Here is a 24130-nt window from a genome sequence, read left to right as displayed (position 1 = left end):
GAAGGGGCTGCATCTTTTTACAGGACTGATAGTTTAACTGATGCAGCGGTGTGAACTAATCCACAGTATCAAAAAGCTTGGAACCGAAAACACTAATAGGAGGTTAACAACATAGCAGTAAGGGCATAGATTGCGTTTTGTCTACCCTGTGTAACTTTGTATAAACTCAGTTTTAACAAAATGCATAATTTAGAGCAAATAGGGTTCCAGAGATTGTCATACTAGGAATTATATGTGGGAAAATACCTGTCTTCAGAACAGAAGATCAGAATAGCAAAGGAGAAGATACTTCTGTGTCTTTCAGCAGCAAGAGGTTGATGTGGCAATCATTCTACAAGAGTGCATTCCCAGTGCAAATCAGTATTTTTTGTACAGGTTGTCTCACTGGGATTTTTTTGGTGCTTCTCTAAATGAGATGTTCTCAGGTAGATGACTATCTCCATGCCTATAAATAAAGTTTGAAATTAATTCTCTTCAGTGGTATTTTTTTTTAGAAATTCTTTGTTTGCTTTCACAGCTTCTTATGGAGATGTGGCAAAGAAGCTTTCTTCTTGATATTAAGCTTAATCTTACAAAGTATGGAATAAGCAGCTTGATTTGTGTTGCTCAACCCTTCTGGTGGTGATGGCAGCACCATGTGGGTATTAGCTACAGAAGGGCCACTAAGATGGCTCTACTGTAACAGGCATTTGTGCTGAAGATGGAGTTTTTCCATTTATTTTATTTTTCCCTGTAAGACTTTATGAAATGAATGTGCCTGTACACACTGGCGTCTGTCACATGTTTGAAACAATGGTGACTAAGTTACTCATGTGCTTGGGGCTGCCAAACAAGGATTAGATCCTCTGTAAGTGGGGTCAAGGCCAGGGTTTCAGCAGACTCTGCCAAGTCATGGCATTCTGGCACTGTAAAGCAGTGACCATTGTGGTGGCCCTGGGGACTGGAAACTTCAGTGATGTTCCATTTTTGTCTGTCAGGCCAGACTTTAGGGGCACTTGCGTTGCTAAACAGGGCCACTGTGTGAGTATGGCAGGGTTTGTTTTGCTATAGACTTTCAAAATAAGTTGTTTAGAAAAATATGTTCAGCATAAGGAAATTGAGTATCATATGAATCAAATTCCTTCAACCTCATGTGTACACTTGAAAAGCTTCTGTCAGTGGTGCGTGAATGCTTAGAGGGTGCGGATGGTCCCTTGTGAGTGGGCCTTGAGCGGGGGCTGCGCAGCCATTGCGGACGAGCCATAGCCGCTGTGTCCGCAGGCAGCGCTGGTGCTGGGCACAGCCTGGCCGCTCCCGGCCGCGGCCGGCCCCGGGAGCCTCCTGCGCAGGGCCGGGCAGGGCCGGGGCTCCGGCACTGCGTTTCCAGCGCGGCTCTGCCTTCCCTGGTGCTGCCGCGGGGCCGGGCCTTGCGGGGCGCCGAGGGCCGGCCGCCCCGCCATGGCCGGCGGGCCCCGCCGAGCCCCGTGCCTGGAGCTCCATCCCCAGGTGCGTGCATCCCGCTCCCGGCCTCCCTCCGCCAGTGCCCCAGGGTGGTCCTTGTTCCCGCTCCTTTGGCCTGTACGGACCTCGTGCTCCTTCCCGTTTTACAGTTCTCTTTCCTTAACAGCCCCTGTCATCTGGAATTATTTTAATTTTAGGTTGTAAGTACAATAGAGCATTATGGAGTTCAGTGTCTTTACAAATTGCAAAGGTTTTCCCCCTCTTAAGTAAGTCTAACCCCTTTGGTATATACCCCTCTTGCTGGCTATTCACCTATTTTACCAGACCAGTCTTCAGTGTAATTTGCTTAATAAATCCCATTGTGAATAAGTAAGAAAGAAATAGGAAGTGTAGGTATTTCCTGGAGGGCCGGACAGGGTCATGATGTGGCCCTTGGTGTCCTTTCCTCTCTAGGATCTATCTGAGGTACACCAAGCTTGTACCTCATAAGACATCAGGACAAAACCATATTTTTTTCATGAGTATTCCTAACTATTAAATATTTCCTAAATATAATGCTCTATTAAGCTTTATAATATTTAAAAATGCCTAGACTTTCACAGTGGAGACATCAATGATGATGTTGATACTAAGGTGAGGGATTAAAAGGAAACAAAACCGAAACAGAATTATTTAAGAGGTGGAATTTGGTTGTGTTTTACCTATAAGGTTTCCAGGCAACATGACATTTGAGGAAAATCCTTTTTTATGTGTCCAGTTTCATATCTGTGGGGATGTAGAAACAAAGCACAAAAATATTTATAAGTAATGTTTCACTTACTACAAATAAGTATGTAAAATTAAAATGGAAACATTAGGAGTAGGCAGATTACTATACACCACTAAGAACAAAACTAGTATGCTATTTATTTCTTTTTCTGGTATTGTAAGACATTGTAAGAAATCTGGCTTTTTATTGCTCTCTCTCCAACACTGAAACAGTGTCTAAGAATTAGAAGAATTACCTTATACTGATTAAATTGACAGAAGCATAGAAATGAGTATTTCTTGCCACAGAACCATAGTCAGCTGAAGCAATGCACATTCCATATAACGGATAACCAAAAGCAAGTTGCTTCACAGTGTTGACACTAGTAAAGTTCATATGCCGTCTCCAAATCTAGATCTGATTTTTAGACATGTTCTGTGTTTCTGTATTATGTTAAAAAACGACCTTCAAAGTATTTGTTCTCTTCACTCCAAAGAGTGAATTTGAATATAATTGTTGCTGTGTATTAAATCTGATTGTCACTCTTGTGACCAGTGACAGGACTCGAGGAAAGAGTATGAAGCTGAGTCAAGGGAGGCTTAGGTTGGATATCGGGAAAAGGTTCTTCATCCAGAACATGGTTGGGCACTAAAATAGGCTCCCCAGGGAAGTGGTCACAACATCAAGCATTACAGAGTTCAAGAAGTGTTTGGACAATGCTCTCAGGCACAGGATGAGACTGTTGGGGTGACCTGACCAGGGCCAGGAGTTGGACTCCATCCTGATGGGTCCTTTCTAACTTGATGTATTCAATGATTCTGTGATTCTGCTAGTATTTAAAGTATGGAGACCTTTAAAATGGTCAGCTGCATATAGCAACAAGGAGTGGGAGAATTGCTTGCTTAAGCATTAATTGGAAGGAATAAGTACTTCTTAGATGATGGAAGTTTTCCAGCAAAAGTTGCTTTATGGCTCCTTGTCCCTCCCATCTCCATGGTCTAGCTCACTTCCCTTTGCACACACACACAAAAACACTTTCTAAAGTTCATTGTGTTTCAGTTCTGTGAGCAAATGCAGAACAGTTCTCAGAGTGTGATACTGTAGGGTTTTTTTCTGCAATAAGGCAAAGTAGAAAATGTGATTGTAATCTCTGTGCTCTCAGTAGAGCTGAAGCAAGCAGCTTCATAAGTTGGACACAAGGCTGTTGTAAAGACACTGTATTATTTTGGAATAGTCTTGAGTGAAACACTAATTAATTACCAAATACTGAAATCAAGATTTTCTAAACCAGCTAAGTTTGTTACTAAATTTACAGACTTATAGCAAGGTGTCTTGTGAAAATAATTACTATTAAGGAAATCCTAAGCAGCTTACAAAGAATATTACTACTGTTCTTACAGGGACACTAGATCACTGTAACTTTTATATTTGTGAGTTAGCAAGCCTTTCTTTTCACAATAGCTTCATTGGAATGAGGGAAAACATGCAATTTATTGTTTTGTTTTTCTTCCCCATTAACACTGCAATGTTAGCATTACTTGTTACAAGGACACACTTTTGGTTTTATGTAGAGCTGAGGCATCATTTTATGGTCTTTTTATAGAGGATATGGGAGAGATGATATAGGTTCCAGTACAGATGATTTAACATAAGTACTCAGGTTTTATAGTACTTGCTTTGTTTTTACTCAAGATTTCAACTAATACATACAAATAAAATGGTTTTGGCTGTTTGTACCTTTGGATTAGAGCTTAGTACTATGGGTCAAGAGAGGATGCTGTGTATGTGCAAATGAAATCTGAATTTGTTTCTGGGAAGTATTTTTCTAGCATTTTAAGATTATTTGGAGGTGTAGTTTTCTGACAGGACTTTTTTGTAAGACTTCAACTCTTTTCATTTGAAAGGATTTATGTTAGGTGCAAATATATTTCAACATAGCTTCTATGCTTGTACTCTTTCTGTAAATATCAAAATTTACCCAAATTGCAAATTAAACCATTATCTGTTTAATAGCTTCCTGCTAGTGTCCTTGCAAAAGCATCTGGAGGTTTTATTTCTAGAAGCTTGCAATAGAATTCAGTTTTCTTCCTTCTGTAGTGTTATATCTTCACTGAAAAAAAGAAACCCAAACAACAAAGATAACACAAACAACAAAACCCCCTCATTTAAACCCCAGTGTCCTGGACTATTTGAATATTGTTCATAATAAGTTTCCTTAAAATTTATAAGCTTTCTTAACAATAGCAGATTGAACTCACTTGTGATGAATCTGGTGAATAATATCCTTACTCCTTGCATGTGCTAGAACTTGTGTGAACATTGCTTTCCTTCTAATGGTGGGTCCAGTGCCATTTCCACCTCACAGTGATGAGAGATGGCTCAGCTGAAGCAAAATGTTCCAGCTGCCACCAGATAGCCTCTTGCATAAGCACATAATCAACTTACATTAAGAAACAAAGTAAGTCATTATCTTCTCTTATCAGAACACTTGCTCCATTTGAATTCAATGTACAGTGTATAATTGACCTCTTGGGAGCCATTTGTACTAGGAAAAAGACTAACAGATTAACTAGTAGACTCACAATCTTGCTCTGCACTAGATCTGCAACAGCTGTTTGCTTTCTGGGGTGTTCTTGTTAGATATAGCAGCTGATGCGGCTACTGTGGCAAGGCCTCAGATGCAGTCATATTCTAAATGTAAAATAAATGTGAAAATATTTTCTGCTTTCCTTCATTTTAGTCATAGCTGCTTATTTATAAGAAAAAATGTTGAGTTTACATTTCTGTTTGTACTGTGATGATTCAAGTGGGGGTCTATGGCTGGTATTCCCTCTGTCTTTATTAAATGTGGTTCTGTTTTATTTCTAAGGAATTGTCTAATAGAATGCCTCCTAAAAACAAGAATGATTAATTATTTCTAGATGGCAAAAGTAAATTACTTTCCCCTCCTGAAATTCTCTTACTTAGGGATTGTATCTTCTTACATTTAGAGGAGGGGGGAAAGTAGGAAAGTATTAGGAAGTAGACAGAAATAACTCGTGTAAGACATTGTACTACCAGGGCACTGCCAAGGATTACTTACCTCATTTGTAGTAATACTCCTTGGGCTATTACCTGAAGTTTTATTTTTGGTACTATCCTTTTGGTATCTTGCCTACAGGACAGCTGATCCTGCCTGTAGGATAAATGTTCTGAAGAGTGCCCCATGTCATGAGAACACGTTTGGAAATGTGGATTTTACAAAACTGGTCATGTTCTGTTTTGCAGAGATCAAACATGCCTCATTCTTAGGAGTCTGTATTTCTCTCTATGGGTGAAGTAGGATTTCTAGAATCCTGTTATTTTACTGCATTTTGAGGGGGGAATAAAGAAGTTAATCTAGAACAAGGATTTCTGATTTGATTTAGGGATTGCCTTTGGCTTTCAACATTTTTAAAGGTTTAAGGTAAATTGCCTAATAGAATAAATTCTTGAATGATTAGACTTTTGTTTACAAGCACAGTTGTGACTGAAATTGGCCTGGTAATCGATAAACTCATGTTAGCTGGTTTAGAGATTAAAATCACTGAATTCTAGGCATTTGTCTTTCAGTTTATGCAACATGTGGAAGTCGTTTCATTTAAACCTCTGCTCAGAATATGTGCAATTTCATGGTTCATTGAACTTTGAAGTCAGTCAAATCTGATTCAGACTTCCTTATTTGTAGATAATATCAAATTATTACAAATTACAGAACTGCTGTGTACTTTTGAAAGAAGCAATATTTGGAATATATGTTCCAGTATAATAACAGTATTGTTATTATAGTATAGTATTGGATATTCACTTTATAATTTATTCTTATTTCTTCCACACAGATGTAGAAAACCCTGACAAGTTAGTTCAATAGTCCTTTTCCTAACCCAATTTTGCAGCAACTGAGAATTTTCAGTTTGGGGTTTTTTTCACTTGGACTGATTACAGAAATTTCTAGTCCAACAGGAAAAGACAGATGAAGGGCCATGCTGTTTTCTGGGAATGAGTTTTATTAAGCATGAAAGCTGAAACTTTAAAAGAACATTTGTCTATTGGACTGTTTTCAAAAAGAGAACAAGGGGAAATCTATTAAAAATATTTTCTTTGCTGTTGTAGTAATTCCATTCCTTAAGTATATTTGAAACAAAAAACATTGTTAGCAATGTGCTTTTTATGATTATCTAGTTATTTCACTTCACAGGTTCTGCCTGTCATACACAGCAGATGAAGATAGATAATCCTGATTATTCTGGTTCAGTAGTTTTTTCATACTTGTTCAGTTGAAATAATGTCTCTCAGGTGTTAGTTTTCTATTAAAAGGTGAATTGTTAATTTCTTGTTTTTTTCCCCCTAAGATAATCTGTCATACAGGCTATCTAGAAGCTGGGTATATTCACCTTGGTTTCTGAAGGAGCTGTAGTGCCTGTGATGCCCTTAGGTATCTGTATGCTTTTTTAAACTTGCTAAATAGAGGTCTTTCCTGTCAGCCTGTACTGGGAGTTTATCTCTGTTTGCATTTCCCAAAATGTGGGGTATAGAGATTCCTTTTATTGAGGAGAAAATGCAGTTAGGTTCTTTTCTTGTTTTGTTTTCCTTTGTTTATTATTGCAAAGAGAAGGAATGGCAGATCCACCTTTGAAGTCTGAGAAACATTTATTAAGGAAGATTATTAAAGATGTAAGCTGATGTTGTGGAGTATGTTTCTCTAGGGAAAAAAAAATACTTTTTTTTTCTTAGGTTCTAGAATCCTGAGAGAATTTTATGGCAAAAAGCAACTATCCCATCACGAGTTGTTTTTAGGGGTTTGATGTATTGTAACCACTTGCCTCCATCCCTCCCCACACCAAAGAAGTCACAGCAGTAAATCAAAGCCTAAATGTCAGTGACTTCTCTTACATTTTTATGTATGCCTTTGCTGCTGCATAGAAACCACTATCATCAAAAGGTTGTTAAACCTCTTCTCTGTATCACTGAATGACAGACATGTGGAGGTTGAGATTACACTTATCATCTCATCCCAGACAAACCTGCATAACCTCCTTTGCCTTTATTATCAAAATCATTGCTAGTCAGAATATATTAATCTCAGCCTACAGTACAGTTCTAGACTTGATAGAAAAATCATTATTTAAAAATATCTTTCCTTTTCTGCATGAAGGACACAGAACAGTTTTGATATGTTGAAGTGCAACGTGTGCATTTTGCCTACCACATATAAATAAAAGGGGTGTTGATCACTGAAAACTTACAATAACGTCCCCACAGATTGTATAATTATACTCATACAAGTCTCATAGTAACATTTTAAAGTAGTAAATAGCTACAGTTCTGCTAAAATAAAACAATTTGAACCATCTTTGCTTCTGACCAAGAGATGGTCTTTCATACTGTGCTTAGTATACTGGAGCTTGACTTAGATGTGTTGGGTGTAGTGTGTTGACCTTGTTTTGAGTTCTCTGGCTATTATTAATGCTTTTATTAGTAGTATTTTACAAGTATGAAATGTTTACTCAGGGTGGCTGTTCATTGTAGATCAATTTGTAGTACCTTACAGGTGACTGGCTATATGCTGAAAAAGTGTTTTATTTAAATGTTCCTCACCTTTGCTGTATCACAAATTTCATCTGAATTATTAATTATATCTTGGATTAAAATTCACTGTCTCCACTGAACTGTTTTAGATGATAAAAACTGAAAGTCTGTCCTTGAGTTCTGGTGTCCTGCCTGTTCAGGGATTAATTAGATACTGGAGTTTTTCTGACTTCAGTTCCCGAAGGGTTTAGTTACAAATATTCATTTTCACTGTTTTAAATGCTAAACATTCACTATTTTGATTTCTCAAGTTTGTGTTTTAATTGTTTGTGTAACTGAATTCTAGGCTTTTTATATATTTTTTTACTAGTAATTGGCAACTAGCTTCTAACTAAGCAGCCAGTATTGTAATATTTTTTTAAATGTTATGTATATCTTATTCTGTATGTGACTATAACAAAGGGGAATAGCTCTAATGTAAAATAATGGTTTTGTATGAATATCTAACTTCTAAAACACAGAACACTAATAGCAAATGCTAATAAAGTTTATTTTTTGTAAATATTTGACTGATTACTGTAGAAGTTCTTAAAGTCTTTTGATGTTTGTAAAAGTACAGAGTTGTGAAATATTTATTGTACTTTAGATTGTTCAGTTGCCAGTCTTTAAATCCATTCTTTGAGAGTAAAAGTAAATGTTAAAAAGCTCACTGCATCAAAAGAGTTGTAAAGAAATGTTTAATCTTAATGGAATTCACATTCTTTAAGTGCAGTGAAAACAAAAGGGGTTCTAAAATCTTGTGGTTATTGGTGTCATAAACTTCTTACGCATCATAAGTAGATCTACTCATTCTCCTGATATGAACACTCAAAGCTACTGAATGTACTTTGTCATTTTATAAGTTTAAAATTCTTGTCTTTCACCAAGACAAGAAATCAGAAGTCAGTAGCTTTATCTGAAGTCATATTTATGATCCTGATGCCTGCTAATTTTGGAAAATGTAAAAGATCTTCACTATTACACATGAAGATTGAATGTGGCATTTCATCAGCAACACCTATGTGTTAGTAGGTAAAACTGTAAAATAGAGTTGGTGACCTCTAACCTGAATCAACATACGGCTTTTTCACCTGAAATGCTTCCACATGTTGCATTGCTTTGCAATATAGGAAGAAGTAATAGCTTAAAATTTTATATTTCTTGAATGTTTCAGAGCTGTACTTGAATACTAGTGTGTATGAAAGAATTAGGAGTATGTCGAATGTGTTTCAAATAGCTCCAAATAAATGTTTCATCAGCCTTATAGCCATTTGTAATTAGGATCCTTCCTTCTATCAAAGTATCTGTGTGTTCACCAAGCTGAATTTGCATAATACCAGATTTAGTGCTGATGTGTAACAAAAAGCATGGAAATGAAGGAAAATGCTAGGTAATACTACATAGTTAGTCCCATTATGCTGAACACCCAAGTTATTTTTGAACTTTAAGTTCAAGAATTCTTTAAGTTCAAGAATTCTTCAAGATGAAGTATAGGGGTGCTGGGGTTATATTGTGATTCTTCAAATAGTGCTCAAAACCAATTGCATGCGAGAGAGAGAATTGCATGTTTCACTGCACAGGGAGCATGGCAAAATATAATTACTCAAAGTAGGAAATCTGGCTATTAGTATTGTCATTTTTACTTATTCCAGGCCTTCCAGGCTGTTGATAAATTTACCAGTAATGCAGGCAATTGTACTGTACCTGTTTACTTCTATAGATAGTTCTGTAGACTAATGTAGTCTGACCTTTGGGGGAGTAAGTTCAGGACCAACTTACATGAGCAAGACCTTTGAAAAGTGGGCAGAACATTACACCTGTCAATTTTACTGAGGATTTAGGTTTCTCCTTATAAATGTGGAAAACTAACAGGTAGCAATTGCTTTAGTAGTACAGCGTTCAATAGCACCCACGTGGTAGTTTTTTGTTCTCAGTTTTGTCTTGGATTATTTGCTTCTGATAAGGTTGCAGCCTTACCTCAAGTATGTGTGGTAGCATAGCTACAGATATAAACCAGGGTACCTTTTTTTTAAAGTAGTCTTTGTGTAGCAAAGACAACCCCAAAAAGGTGTTAGTCATTGTTCGTTGAGAAACTGTAGTTGAGTATCAAATAAGTATAAATAATTAGATATGTAAAAGCATATAGAGATAGGAGTTTACAGTAAATATTTTGCTGATTCTCCAGTATAAATATGTAACAAGCTTTAGGTTGTTATGGATGGAACAGTTTGTGTAATAACATTTGGACATTCTTCGGTCACTGACTTGGTGGCCTGCAAGAGCAGCATCTTACAAGCTGTTCGTTTTGTGGCATTGTCTTGGTTTGAAAAGATGGGCCTCTGCTGAGGAAGTCAGGAGCTGCAAATATATAGGAATAGGAAATAGGAATAACAGTTCTTTACTAGGAAAATTAAAAATACAAATGCAATAGTACAAAAAAAAGAAAACAAACCACTGACAGAGTCAGAATATGACCTGACGCCATGTGGGTCAGGGTGTTGGTAGCAGTCCCAATTCAATGGTGGCTGCAGTCCTCCTGCAGTGACAGGTGTGGTTCTGTGGTCTGTTTTTCCTCTGAATGTCCAGTGGTGGTGTAGGTGGGCCTGGTCTTCCCCTGGGAATCCAGTGGGAAAAGGCTGCTGTGGTGTTCCACATGACACATTATATCCAGCTAGGAATGCTTGGCTTCTCTCCCTGGATGGAGCATCTCTCAATGGGATGATGTAATTTTATCAGTAGTGCATGATGCTCAGTGGCCCTTTAACAGGTATCTCCTGGAGGAGGAGGATTGGTTTGTGGGAGATAAAGAAAACTGCCCAATTAACAGAACTGCCCCACCTCCAACAGATGGCAAATAGAATACACACATCTTACAACCCAGGACACACATCATTATATAATACAAGAAGATTGCCCCACCTTCTGTCTGCTAGAATCATAGCTTCACTAGATCAGTATCCACTTAGGAATGAAAATAATTTTGGAGTCTGGCAGGCACTGACCATTTAGATAGATAGTAGTTGCTACTTGGCAGTGAACTTGTTTTACAGATTTAATGTGATGATAAGGGTTAATAATGGGGGGAGGTATTTTCTTGACATCAAAACTACTTTATGTTTTTGTAGTAAAAGTAGGAATAGAGGTCTGTTGCTCAGCTGTGTGTCATTAGACCCCAGAGTGCAATAGCTAACTATACTTTTCATTATTTCACTCAATTTTTATTTGAACAATTTAAAGATCAGCAAACATGTAGATGAGGCATTTTCACAGCCCTTGTACTAAGTATAAAGAAGAATGCAGAAGTCCATATATTTTAATTATCTTTGTCCTGGAATTCAGATGGCAAATTTGACACTTCCCCTTTTGTTTGCTAAAATCCTAGTGGAAGGTGCTGTTACTCTGGCCAGTTCTGATCATGTCTGATGGTGGTTTACTTTTCTAAATATAAAGCATATTTTTAGGATACATTCACTTTTGAATAATCTGAAGCTCCTGTAAGAATACTGTTTAGGAATGGATTTTGTTGCATCTAATCTTGTAAATCTTGCTAATGCATACTGCATATGTTATTCCTTGGAAAAAATTCATAACAGGTATTCTTGCTTGATTTTTCTTAATAATTTAGTTACTGAATTTAAAAGAAGAGTTATTTTTAAACGACATAACTAGTGTGGCATATCTATAGATTTATTACTTAATTTTAAATGAATGAAAATAATCTGCTGCTTGCTTCCGTCCATCCTCCTGTTTCTTTAGAATCTGTAAATATAATGTAAAAAAAAATTCCTTTTCCTGCCCTGAAAATTTTGATAGCTTTAGATTCTTTTTCTTGTTGAATTACTGGAAACAGAAGTAATTGGCAACTAAGAATAAGAAAAATCTCTGCCTTCTAAAGTACCTGTACAATTCTTTTGGAAATATCTTTGTGGATACTCTGAGTGAGTGGCACTGCATATAGATCTTGGTGTACTTCGGTTGCCTTAAAAAAATGAAATTGCTCTTCTTTTACAGCTTTTCTTGGCACCTAAGGAAGCTGTAAATTTCCTCTGCAAACCTCAATTTCAGCTGTTGGTCTGGAGCTACATAGGAATAAACTTGATTTTTATTTAAGTGCTAAGGCTGTGAAATATCCTGTGTCTTATGTGACACTTTCCCTTCTAGTTTCTCTTACCACTGCACTTTACAGTGTAGGTTTTTTCCTCATTTGCCTTTCTAATTGCAAGTGAGACCCTTGAAAGGATTTCCATGTAGAGGCAGTCCTTGACTGGATGTGGGCAGAGGAGCAGGAGGCACACGGTGTCCCTGTCCCACTAGCAACAAGGGCAGAATGTTTCAAAAATGCTACATTGACAGGAAGGAAAAGTGTAGCAAAAAGCATTCCAGATGCCCAGTAATTCACATACATCACAGATCTACTTTCTTACCATTGTTGCAGTGATTCCATTAAACTACATGAAGATTGCATATAAGGATGGAATAGGGGGCTTTTCTTTCTACCAGTTTTATTGTTACTTTTCATGGAAATAAACAGGGAAGCTAAAGATTCCCTTGAAGAGAAAACACACACATGAGAAATAGCTATACCTAACTGGCCAGCTCATGTGATACAACTGGAATATAGTTTTATTAGGATAGCTTCAGAAATGTTTTACACTAAGTATGATGCTTAGGCATGAACTGGAAGGCTGAAATAAAATTTGTATTAAAGACACGTAGAAGTGTTTGGTGTTTTACAGAAACTGTAACATTTGCTGTTGTGACAATGTCCATTCTTACAGCTGTGAATTACAGAACTTTGCTTCATTTTGTCATCATACTTTCCCATTTCCTCTTCAAAAATGTCACAAAATATTTTTTCAGGCTACTGCTATAAACCATTTCCCCTTCTGTCTGCGTGCACAAGACCCTTGCAGGAGGTGGAAAGATCGATCAGAAAACCAGGATGCACCAAGTAGTAAAGAATATGGCTTGGTTGGGAAACTTGTGGGCCTGGCACCATTTTCTGTAATGAAGAGGTACCTGTCTTTGCTTCTAATCACACCTTTCCCTGAGAGTCATAAATAAAATAATCTATTTGCTGGTAAAGAATGTTAATACCTTTCTTTTCCTTCTGCATACACTTACATCCAATACTCTGACTTGTAGGCAATTGATTGGAGAGAGTTTTGATTTCAAATAGTGTTTCTGACAAATACCATCAACCAAGGATTTAAAATTCATTTGCTGAAATGAAATGCAGTAATATTCTGTGGCAACAGATCCCATTATGTTTGACCCATAGGAAGTGTGTTAATTAGTCATAGAAGTTTCTGGGAGAGAGTAGTTCTGGGGCTTTTTTTGTTTGGGTTGTTTTTTTTGTTGTTTGTTTGTTTGGGTTTTTTGTTTTTGTTTGGTTTTTGTGGTTGCATCTGAAGAGCTGCAATTTGGTATTCCATTAAATTAGTTCTTTAATGGCATATGTCCATGACTTGTAGGTTGATGAAGTAATTTACTTTCTGTTTACAATGTCTCATATTGAGGTAGTCCTTTTTCAGAATATAAAACCTGATAGGGTATTTACCTGGTAATTATATGAATTTTTATTTGTGCTATTCTATATTCCTACAAAACATAACCTGAACAGCTTTCAATTTTATAGTCTTCATTCTGAGCTTGGCAAATTCATACGAAGGGCTGGTATAATGCTGTGCACAAAATGTAGAGCTTAAGTGCTCTCGCTATAGGTATTTGTGAGTTGGCCTATCATTTGAAATCTAAGATCCTCTAAATGGATGAGAATACATACTTACAAGTTAGAGATTTTTTTTTTTTGCAAAAGTGGACTATTTAAAAGATTAATTTATTTTACTGGTTTTCAACTTTAGGAAATGCAGATTAGTTAAAAATTATTATTTCTTTAGATGGCTTTTTGTTATCTGTAGATCAGCTTGGCCCTTAAAAGGTGTGGATTTGGAAAGATGTAAAAGTCTGCACTCTGCCATTGTTTGCAAAAGGAGATGGCTGCACCTATTCCTGCAGAATGGTGTCAAGTGTAAAAGAGCAGATACTCAGAACATTTCAAACGAAGACAAAAGATGTGATTATATGATTTCATGGTTTGGTAAACAGTCCATTTTAAGGATGGTTTCCTTACAGTATTAGAAAGGAAAACAACTTTTTTTTCTCTGAAGTGAATTACAGCTTTGAGATACTGAAGTTGCTTTTCTTCACTGAATGAAAAATTGGAAACTGAGAGCCTTTAGTGCAGAGTTGTTGTAATGCGTGAATGTTTTTTTCACACTGTACACTATTAGCTCTTCCTGTAGATTCTGAGTGATAATGGCTTGTCAGTATCTGTTATCCTAAAATTCCAAAGTGGTTGAGCAGCTGTATGTTCGGTGTGCAGTTTTAACAGTGGTGCTAATTGCTTAATTGGCATCAAATATTCGTGATTCAGTAAAACACCAGGCTGTTAGGAAAGCCTGCCTCTATTGGTGTAAAATACTTCTGTGTGGAGGAAAGGAGTCACAGCCTGGGTGAACAAGACTATCTGATGCTGAGAATTTGTTGCTGTCGAATCTGTGGTTAGAGTGAACTATCCCTTTTAATCAAAAAGCATTTAGAAAAAAGTGGAAGATATTTTTCAATGAAATGTACTTTGAACTTGGCCGGGGCAGATTGACTGAGTTTTAAGCTGTGCCTAGTGCATATTAACTTATTTGAGTAGTGTTTGTATTTATATTATTTGGAGGGAAAATAAAATATTGAACTGAAGATTGTTGCTGGTAATTATGCCTGAGTTAATAGTTCAAGTGGAAGTCAAGAAATGTCATTCAGTGTTTCCGCTGATTTCAAAATCGTACATTAAATCTCTTTACTAAACACATGTGGAAAGACTTGGAATCTTTTCAAAGTCAGTTACTTTTCCAGCAATTAGCTATCATCCTTTTGCTGTCACCCCTTGAATACCAAGCCCCTTGTCTTTTCAGGCAATACATTTGTTTAAATTAAATCTAGATAAAAATTACCAAAGTAGCATGAAGGTGAAGCTCATGCTAGTTTGTTTGATCTTTTTAAATCAGAAAAAAATAAGCTACAGAAATACTTAAACTCTTAAGGTAAAGTCCTATTAACTGTCTCTGTCTCTATGCCTTCGTCTTGCTGGTCTTTGCTTTCATGGTTGCTGACACTGCTTGAAAGAGTAAAAGCTATGTAACATTTCATTGATGTGCCAATAAAACTAGGTCTCAGTACACTGAACTTTACACTATAGATAGAAGCAGATAATGCTAAGGTATATTTATGGTTTCTTGGACATATTCTTAATGGGCTCAAGCAATGGAATTTAAAAGAAGTTTTCATTGTTCTGGCAGTGGCATCAGACTGCTTATTTCAGTGACTCTGATGTCATTCTGTAAGTAGCAATACCAGAACACTAAAAGAACTTTCAGATCAGGGTGTTTGGCTTTGGAGGTTGGCATTACAGGACATTCAGTTGCTGTAGTTTTTCTCTACGTAGCCCATGTCCTGACTTAGAGTGCTGATTTTCTAAAAGTATCTTTTTCTGTTTCACACAAGTGTTGCCATATTGAGCAGTGCATGTGACTATGTGCGTTGCGCCTCACTGGCAAAGAGAGCCTTACTCTCTTCCATGCTTAGTTTTTTTACTCTGAGCAGTTCTTGAATTAGGTTGGTGAAGTGCATTTATTTTCTATAACCTATTAACATAGTGAAAAATAAAAAATGTTCCGTGCTAGCAGATATTTTAAGTTAGATGTGGTTTTATAAATTTGTGGTAAATTTATCAATCTGTGATAAAAACAGATTAAATTAAGCTAATAGAAGAGATTGCCATTGTTTTATATTCATGCTTAAAGCAATGCCTTGCTTTAGGGACACAAATTCCAGAGTGTTTGACTTACTTAGCGTTGACACAGTACTCCAGGGCTATCAGACCTGTAAATACTGGCAGTAATGGCAGGAGAGTGCTGTTTAGAGCTCTATCTTCCCAGGTTCAGTTCATAGGTAATTTTGGAGGCCTGTTTTGACTGAATTGTGATGAGGACTCAATGTATCCAGTAAAGCTTCGAAAAGTGCTTTTTTGAGCTAAAAGTGTTATCAAGCTGACTTGGACTGGTTCATAATAATTGTGAGATAAATTGTCAAGTTGGGCCTCTGCAGAGGAAAGTAGAAGCTGATGGATTTCATCTTGGTTTTTAAAGTTTATGTGGCATTCCCATTAGCTGTTTAGGTAATAATCTCTGAACTTAGCCACTTCACTTATCAGGAGTAATCTTTGTGCTGCATTTATGTCTGGAATGCATTCATGTCCCTCACAATGAAAAATGAAAAAATATTGTACAATTTGATCTATTATACAGGAATAGCTCACATTCCCTTGTATTTCTATGAGTATTAAGTGGCGCAAGTGTCAGTAGATAATTTGTGTGCATTGTACATTTAGTGTACTGACAAGATAAAAGAAGTATTATGTACTGATAAAATGGTAAAAGATACCATGTTTTGTTATTGGCATAGAAGTAAGGTGGAGTATGGAAACATTGTCATGCTTTACTTCCTTCCAAAATGTTTGGCTTGCTCAAAGAATGTTACCTGGCCTTCAGGAGTGGGCTGAATGACACTTGAGTTTTTGACAAGTCCACTTGGTGGTAAGGGAGAAGTTGTCTGACTGGAAAATCAATGCAATTTTTATAGCAACCTATGTCCTAGTTTCGAGTCCGTGCTAGCTGCGGCATGGGAGAAATGTCTGTGCACTCCCACTGAGGCAGGGGCAGGTGCAGGGCTTAGCATAAGCCCTGACTGGACTATTGGTGTGTCTTATGAAGGGCTGTCATTTTTACTTCCTTTATGAACAACTTCATATAATGTATTAAGTGACTCTTTCCAATTATTGCAAGTTGAATAAAACATAAGCAAGATGTGGGGTTTACTTTTGGCTTTAGTTTTATGCCTAGTATTACAGTTTTGTCCTTCGGTATCTTCTGAACATAATACCTTCATTTTTCTGTCATGTGTAAGAATCAAGTAATGATTTTGGGTCCTTTGTGTCTGCTTCTAGTATCTACTTCAGGGACGGCAGAAGTTGCTTTTCTTTAATCCTCTACTTCACTTTACATTTTACTTGATGACTTCTACTCAGCTATTTTGTGGTTAATAGTCTGTGTCCAATAGATTTTCTTTTTATATTTTTGATGTTCTCTCCAATCTCGAGAAAGTCATGCACATCACAGAGATAATTGTTTTATTAGCTTAACTGCTTCAAAACTGCAGAGTATTGCAAGATTTTGTATGTCTATTCCCAATAAATTATGTAGAAAGTGATCTTTGGCTGTGTTGCACTTAAGGGCAGTGGAAAAATCACTTAGATGTGAATTGATGAAGAAAGTGTTGGGGTACATGTTTTTTAAGTTTGAGAACTAAATTTTGTTTTAGGCTTAATAGCCAAATGTGTACTAGTAAAGTAAATGGACCTATAACTATTGGCATTAAGACTAGCTAGAAAAGAAGGAACCATGTCTTTATGATAAAATTCTGTCAAGAACTGCGCAGGTACATCCAGCTGCTATGGGGAATGATGCTTTGGCTGTGGGTACTACCAAAGTCACACTATTTGTTTGGTGTTAGTTTGCTCAGTGTCAGTCTTACAGTTCACCTCTAGAGGCAGACAAGCACCGGTGCCCAGGAGCACTTTCAGGACATACTTAATGTACTAAATACATGTAGCTGTTGAGGATGCAGAAAAGAAGCTTCTGCCTAATATGCTTAATGAAAGAATTTATAAATGCATCAGTGCAATATAAAGCAGAGGTTTTGAAACTTATGACGTATTTAAATTAATCCAGATTTGACCATATGATGATGTTTAAGTTGCTGATGCGTGGGCTTCTACAAGTTTTAGGAATGTATTCTGTGCTTCAAAAATGTTTTTCATAAGGTAGGTGTGAACTAGACTGTTGATTAAAGGATGGTCATTTTATAATCCATGCCCTCCCCCAAATTACTACTTATAAATTTAAAAAATTGGTTATTTTGGTTTCGTGTAAATACTTTTTTGTGATGATTTGTACTATTTTACAGTTAAAAGAACACAGAAATAGTAATTTTGGGGAGGCTATAGATGTGGTGGAGTTTGATGCAAATGCGAAAGTTTAGCACACCTACTTTTTTTCCTGCAGTTTTCATAGAAGAGGAAGTGCTCTGAGTTGACAAGCTGAGGTCTTTTTCTGGCAACCAAAGAGTCTCTTAAGCTTGTTCATGTGTGGAGAAATGATTTCTATTAGTATTTCAGGAGAACAAAGTTTCATTTTGCTGCAAATGAAGTTTTGACTCATGGCTGGCTAGTCTCAAAAATGTGAAGAATTTGTCATATATTAAAATTTTGTAATTAGCACAGATTTTTATTAGTGGGGAAAAGAGTAACAGACATGAATATGTACTACATACGTGATTTGACTGAGAGTCTTAAACCATTCACCCTTTCTTTAAGTTATAAACAAAAAAGAGCAGTGATTTTCATGGATGCTCTTTCATTGTGTTGTGGGAAAGTGATGTGCAGTTAAAACAGTTTTCACATTTGGCTTTAGATGTTTTGGTGATCTTGAGCTGATACAGAAAAGTGTGAGGGGTCACGTGCTGCTGGCTGTGTATGTGTTGATGGTCAGGCATGTGATTAGTTAATTCAGTGTGTGACTCATGTTACTGCAGAAATACTGAGTGAACTGACACAATAACTCTTTTTTTCTCCTGTAGTGTGCTGGAGAAGAGAATTGGGTGGACAGTCGGACTATTTATGTTGGGCATCGTGAACCACCTCCGGGTGCCGAAGCATACATTCCACAGAGATTTCCAGATAATAGAATAGTCTCATCAAAGGTATCAATACTTTCTTTCATTCATTTAGATAAATCAGCTGAAGTTATTATTTGTTTATTTTTTTCAAGATTTTCCCTAGGCTTCCTGTATATTTTTCCTTTCTACAACCAGTAAAGGTAAAATGAAGGTATCTCAGATTTCCTCTAGAGAAACTTAATTGCTAATTTGTCTCTAAAATGAATAGAAATAGAAAAATTTCTCCCATGTTTACTGTAGTACCTAGTATTGTACAGTCTTTGAGTAATAATGAGCTTTTCAACAAAGAAAAAAACAATTTTCATTTGAGGCAATCCTGGAGAAAATAAAATCTTCCTAAAGAAAGATTGCATTCTTTGTACTCGAAAACAATACCTCAAAGTACTAGAGATAATTTAATTAGTTGAGCACTTAAATTCATCATACTCTCTCTACCCAAAGTGTCATTCCCTTCAAAAGCTTCTGCTGTTCCTGTGGGATTTTGTCAACAATCTTCGTTATTCACATGAAAGTGCATCACAGTCTTTGTAGTGTAATAAAGTTGTGCTGTTCAGAAATCTTCTAGTTGTCCTTTACATCAACTAGTAAGTTTTGACTTCCATAAGCTCCAGCAGCTTTTTGTGAGCAGTTGGGATGTTGGTGCTTTCTAGCTGGCTTTCTTTAGCCAAAGGCTTTTACTGTGGTGGCATGGAAATTTGAATGCTTTGCAGCTGATATATGGCTAGTAACTCAAGAATTCCCAAGTTTGCAATATACATAGATTTTAATCTTCATGAGCTCACACCTTTAGCTAATACAAAATAATCAATTGAAAATATCTCTTCTACTGAGAATTTATTTTTGATTAGTGTCTCAAATCCTCAGCCATTTTAAGAGCCTTTGTAGCATTGTGATCTCAAGGAACTGAGTGATTACCCTCATGGACCTGAACACTTGCCAGCCATTAATATAATGAAAGCCAGACTTTTCACAAATGGTGTGTCGGCTCTCATGTGAGATTTTCTATTTGCTACCTTCTTACCATACTTCATTCAAAGAAAGTGTACTAAGAAGCAGCATAGTATTTAAGCATATTTTATTAGATAGAATACTTGAAAGGTCAGCATTATGTACAAATGAAGTACAGTCAGACTGGTACAGTGCAAAATCCTATGCTCTATGCATTGCTTTGTATTGCCTTTTGAATTATGGAAGAGTAAACATATTTAATGCAAGTTTTTGTACTTCTGTGACTTTTTTAAAAATCTCATTTGAGATGTATGTAAATAAAGCCATTGAAGTTACTGCTGATAGTTTTATTGAAATAAAAACATCCTGTTCAACCATGTTGTGGCATATTAAATTGGTGGAAGTTACCAGCTGCTTTGCTTTGCAGAGGGAGATTTTTAAAGTATGACTTAAACATGTGTTGAACTAGGGAATCCCTGCCAGCAATTAGTAAACATATATGACTTCAACCAGTTCAGGACACAGACTTTGCTATCTTTTTATTTGGATATAAGGTATATTCAGTTAAATATTTTAAATGTTAAACTATTTAGCTGTGAACTGTACCTGTAAATAGCCTTTCATAAAAAAAAAAGTATTAGTGGAAATACGTATTATATATACAAGATGTTTCTCAGTTTTTCTGTTCATTGGTGAAAATCAAATTTCACAAAGTTGTTTATCTCATTTAAAAAATAAAATGTAGGTTGTCTTTGTGGAAGTAAATACAGTAGTATTTCAGGAGGGAACAGAATTCATGTAAATGCTTTATAATATTAAACAGTTCCTTATACTGCTGAAAGCTGTCTTGATGACTACTGCCTGTATATGAGAACTTCCTATGCTGTCCCTTTCAAATGAACTCTCCTATTCCCACGCTCCATCCCAGACAGCCTGAATAAGCACCATTGTGATTTGACTAGCATTCATTCTGGTTCTGTATGCTGCTTCCTCTTACCCTTTCACCCATCCTTGTCCCTTTCTTGCTTATGTACCTCTGAGGTGCACTATTACAGTGTAGGGAATGCAAACATTTAATTCCTACTAAATGCTCAAATGTGCAAAATTAAGATGGCAAATCCGTAATTGTTAGAGTAGAGTAAAGGTACGTGCTCACAAGCTCACTATATAATGTTACCTCAACCGTAAAGGATACTTCCTTCGTGTTTCATCAGCAAGACAGACAGTAACTTTCAGCTGGGCTTTTATAGGTGTTTAGTGCTTATGTAAGAAGATACATGATTGTTCTTCAAGGATGAGGAACTCTACACTTCCAAGTACAGACTTTACTAATTTAAGACAAACTGAGTTTCTAAAAAGGGTAGTTGAAAAGCATGAGAAAATGGCATCAATTTGTCTGTGTGCTGCTTTAATAAAAATGTCATGTCATAATGTCCTGAAAAAGACATCACCTTGCAGTAATGTGAACTTTAGACTTTACTGGTCCTTCCAAAGGTACACTTTGCTATGCTTCACCAGAGGATTCCTGGTGTCAGCAAGGTAATACTTTGATTCAAGTGCAGAGGGACAGTTCATGTACATTGCAGTGTAACTGTGGAATGTGGTTAATGCTCTCTGTCTGCTTAATGATACATTCCTGATTGTGAAAAGTGATACGGGGACAGACCTTGGCTAGACAAAAGTGTTCTATTTGATGTGTTAATTCAATTATGATATTAACAATATATTGCAAAAGGTATGTTGAAGTAGTAAAAGAAAGAAACTCATGTCTTTCGGATTGTGTGTGAAGTTCCTTTTACCTTCTAGAGACAGTGACCTTTATAACATGTATCCTTTTCTTGATTTAACTTTTAGCTAATTCAGCTGCCTTGGGTGTTGGCCTTTGAAATGACTGTTATGTGCCCTTGATTGAATTTATCACGACAGTGCTGTGGCATGGAAAAATATCAGCTGGTAGAAAAATCCCAGTGTTTCAAATGTGGAAGAAAGAAAATAATTGACTGAGCAGGGAGGTGGCTTGCCTTTTCCTGAAAAAAATTATACGCCTTTTGATACTATTTACTTTTTGGTGGAACTTCCAAATTAAAAGGAAACTAAGTTAAACTAGGCAGCCACAGCAGCTATCAAATCTTAGTGAGAAACCTCTTTTCCTTCTGAAACAGGATTTTGCTTTTTGAAAAGACTGATAATTATAAAATAACTTTTTAGTACAAAACTTCAACTTCCTTACTGGGTATATAATTTTGTATTTAGTAGTCTTTGATGAATTTCTCCTTTGTGAATTCCTTCAATACCTTTTAAGCCCATGTAAATTTTAGAATAAAGAACAAGTTCAACTGTAGAAATATTTGCCAAAAGAAATGATGAGCCTTTATTTTAAAAGTTCCTGCTAATTTAAGTTAGTCATTGTCAGATTCAAGGATTCAGAATACAGTTATCCCCTGTTTATGATTGTATTTCTGTTGGTAGTCTTCCACCATATTTCCTTTCCAGGAGGAATAGCCTGAACCTGTCCAGTAATTGTTTATGTGAAAGATGCTTCATGCCTTTGCTCAGGTTTGGTCTGTCCCTTTTCCCAAACCATTGGAACCATACACAGATCATCCTGTACATAGGAAACTATGGATTTATGTAGTGGTATGATGATGTTTTTATCTTGTTATTCATTTAACATTTTTCAATATCCAAATTCCCTTTTCCTGAAGTTAATGTAATACTTTCCTAGAATTGCTGTACTTCAAGGAGCTAATTTGTTGACAAAGTAGGGATTTGCACTGTTCTACTGGAATACTGGAATCAATGAATTGAAGACTGATTTGATGTGCATGTTTCTCTTGAACAGAGGGGAAAGTTGTACTGAAAATAACATCTTTTTTTGAAGCAACAACATGGAGTTCATAGGAACATGTTTAAAAAAAAATGCCCCCCCCCCCCAAAAAAAAAAAAAAAAAAAAAAAAAAGGAAAAAAAAACCATAAAGAACCACAAGAAAGAGCCGAAGATTTCAAAAATTCCTGGATAGGAGTAACCTGATTAATGAGAGCCAAGAGAATTTCCTGTGGGTCAGAGACACCTGGCAAAATTAGAAAATTCACTAAGTTTAGGCAGGAGAATAGATTTCCCTCTCCTCCCCATCCCCATATCACCCATAGGGGAAGTTGGGTTAAGGACACTTACAAAGGCTTTTAGCCTTCATTTCAGTCTGTAGGTAATCAACACACAGTATTTTGCTTCGGTGGTCCTGTCCAGCTGCAGACTTTTACTGTCATAATTTAATAAAGAGAAATTTTACAGCTACAGAACTCACTTATGCCTGGGTCACCAACATAGCTGGAGGCAGCAGGGCTTATGCTCCTGTTGGATGATACTGAAGGGTAGTGGGGATGACTCTGCTGTGAAATGGAAGATTGACTCTACAGTGGATGCTGAACTATTACTTGAAGAATTTGCCCTAAAGAGGTGCCGCTCTAATTAAATTATACATGAAATTACAAAGTGCTGATTTGTGCTGTAGCTTTATTTCCTGTTCTTATAGAAAAGGAATCAGATGAACTCAGGTGGAAGAACAGGACCACTGTTATTTCCTACTTTGTAATTCTGTGTGCTATATTCATGGATCAAAAGTGATCCTGGTTTTGTTGCACAAATAATGCAGTCTTCAGTGGTTTGTTTCTTTAGGATTTTTCATTAAATGCTAACCCAAACATTGATTTCTGTGATAATGGCCTGAGACAATAATGCTGTGTGTTGGGAATCCTATACATTGCAAGGGAAACCTTAGCTACCTTCAGTGCAAATCTGATTGAGATGACTCACAATTAATTGTAGTGACTAATAGTTTAATAAAGTTAGGTAATTCTGACATGTTTCAGTGGATGTTGTTGAAATATTCCTTTCTTTCAGCAGAAATTCATGCCCACGTGCTGTACCTCTTTCCTGCGGCACTCGCTTATAGTGCTATTATAGACTCACAAAGACTGGGTCTGCTCTGATTTCTCATTTTGTTGCTGCATTTAGAAAAAATGTTAATCCTGAAGCTTAAGGAAATATTAAACCACCTCTATCAAGATAAGCCACTTGGAACCCAGCAGAAACCTAGGGTGTCCCACACTTTCCAAGGTGATGCTTTATAACTGGAAGCCTTTGGCCTCTCTAAGGTCCATGACATAGCAGTTTCAAAATGAGGAGTTCAAAGACAGCCCTGAGCAATGATAGTTGAAAGCCAGAAAAGTATCTAAAGCCCGTAGTGGAAAGAGGCATAATCATGTGTTTGTGAAGTTGATAAATGATTGTGTAGCATACCCTGGGAAAGCAGAGAGGGTGGGTAGACAGAAATGTGTATGGGACAGGGACATGTTGTGTGTGCAGCTGTAGCACAGAGCTCTCAATTTCTGCCTGGGTAATCCCCTGACTCCCAGCTACACTGGGGGAAGCAGGAGGTCAGATCCCACGTTGCAAGGGCTAAAGGGTCAGGTGTGCCCAGCCCTGCCAAACACTGAGCAGGGCAGGAGCTGTTAGAGATGAAAAGAGTAAATGAACTTGGCTGGCAGTAAAGCTTAAA

General features: G+C 36.8%; 1 protein-coding gene across 8 annotated transcripts in view; it reads left to right on the top strand.

Annotated features, from left to right (window-relative positions):
* Positions 1-24130, top strand: part of ATP11A (ATPase phospholipid transporting 11A) — a 122829-nt gene that overhangs the window by 44099 nt on the left and 54600 nt on the right. For 7 of the 8 annotated variants that reach the window (XR_014949768.1, XM_085558745.1, XM_085558719.1 and 4 more), the window contains one exon: positions 18524-18646. Coding sequence is in view for 5 of the 8 variants with exons in the window: in XM_085558719.1 (XP_085414845.1) it covers positions 18524-18646 (123 nt within the window). In the remaining 3 variants the exon portion in view is untranslated. Of the gene's footprint in view, positions 1-1423; positions 12790-18523; positions 18647-24130 lie in introns of those variants that run through there. The other variant, XM_085558751.1, reaches the window with a different exon arrangement.

Source organism: Lonchura striata, chromosome 1 (assembly GCF_050655825.1).
Source record: "Lonchura striata isolate lonStrDom1 chromosome 1, ASM5065582v1, whole genome shotgun sequence".
NCBI classification, from domain to species: domain Eukaryota; kingdom Metazoa; phylum Chordata; class Aves; order Passeriformes; family Estrildidae; genus Lonchura; species Lonchura striata.
This window is presented reverse-complemented; position numbering and strand designations above follow the sequence as displayed.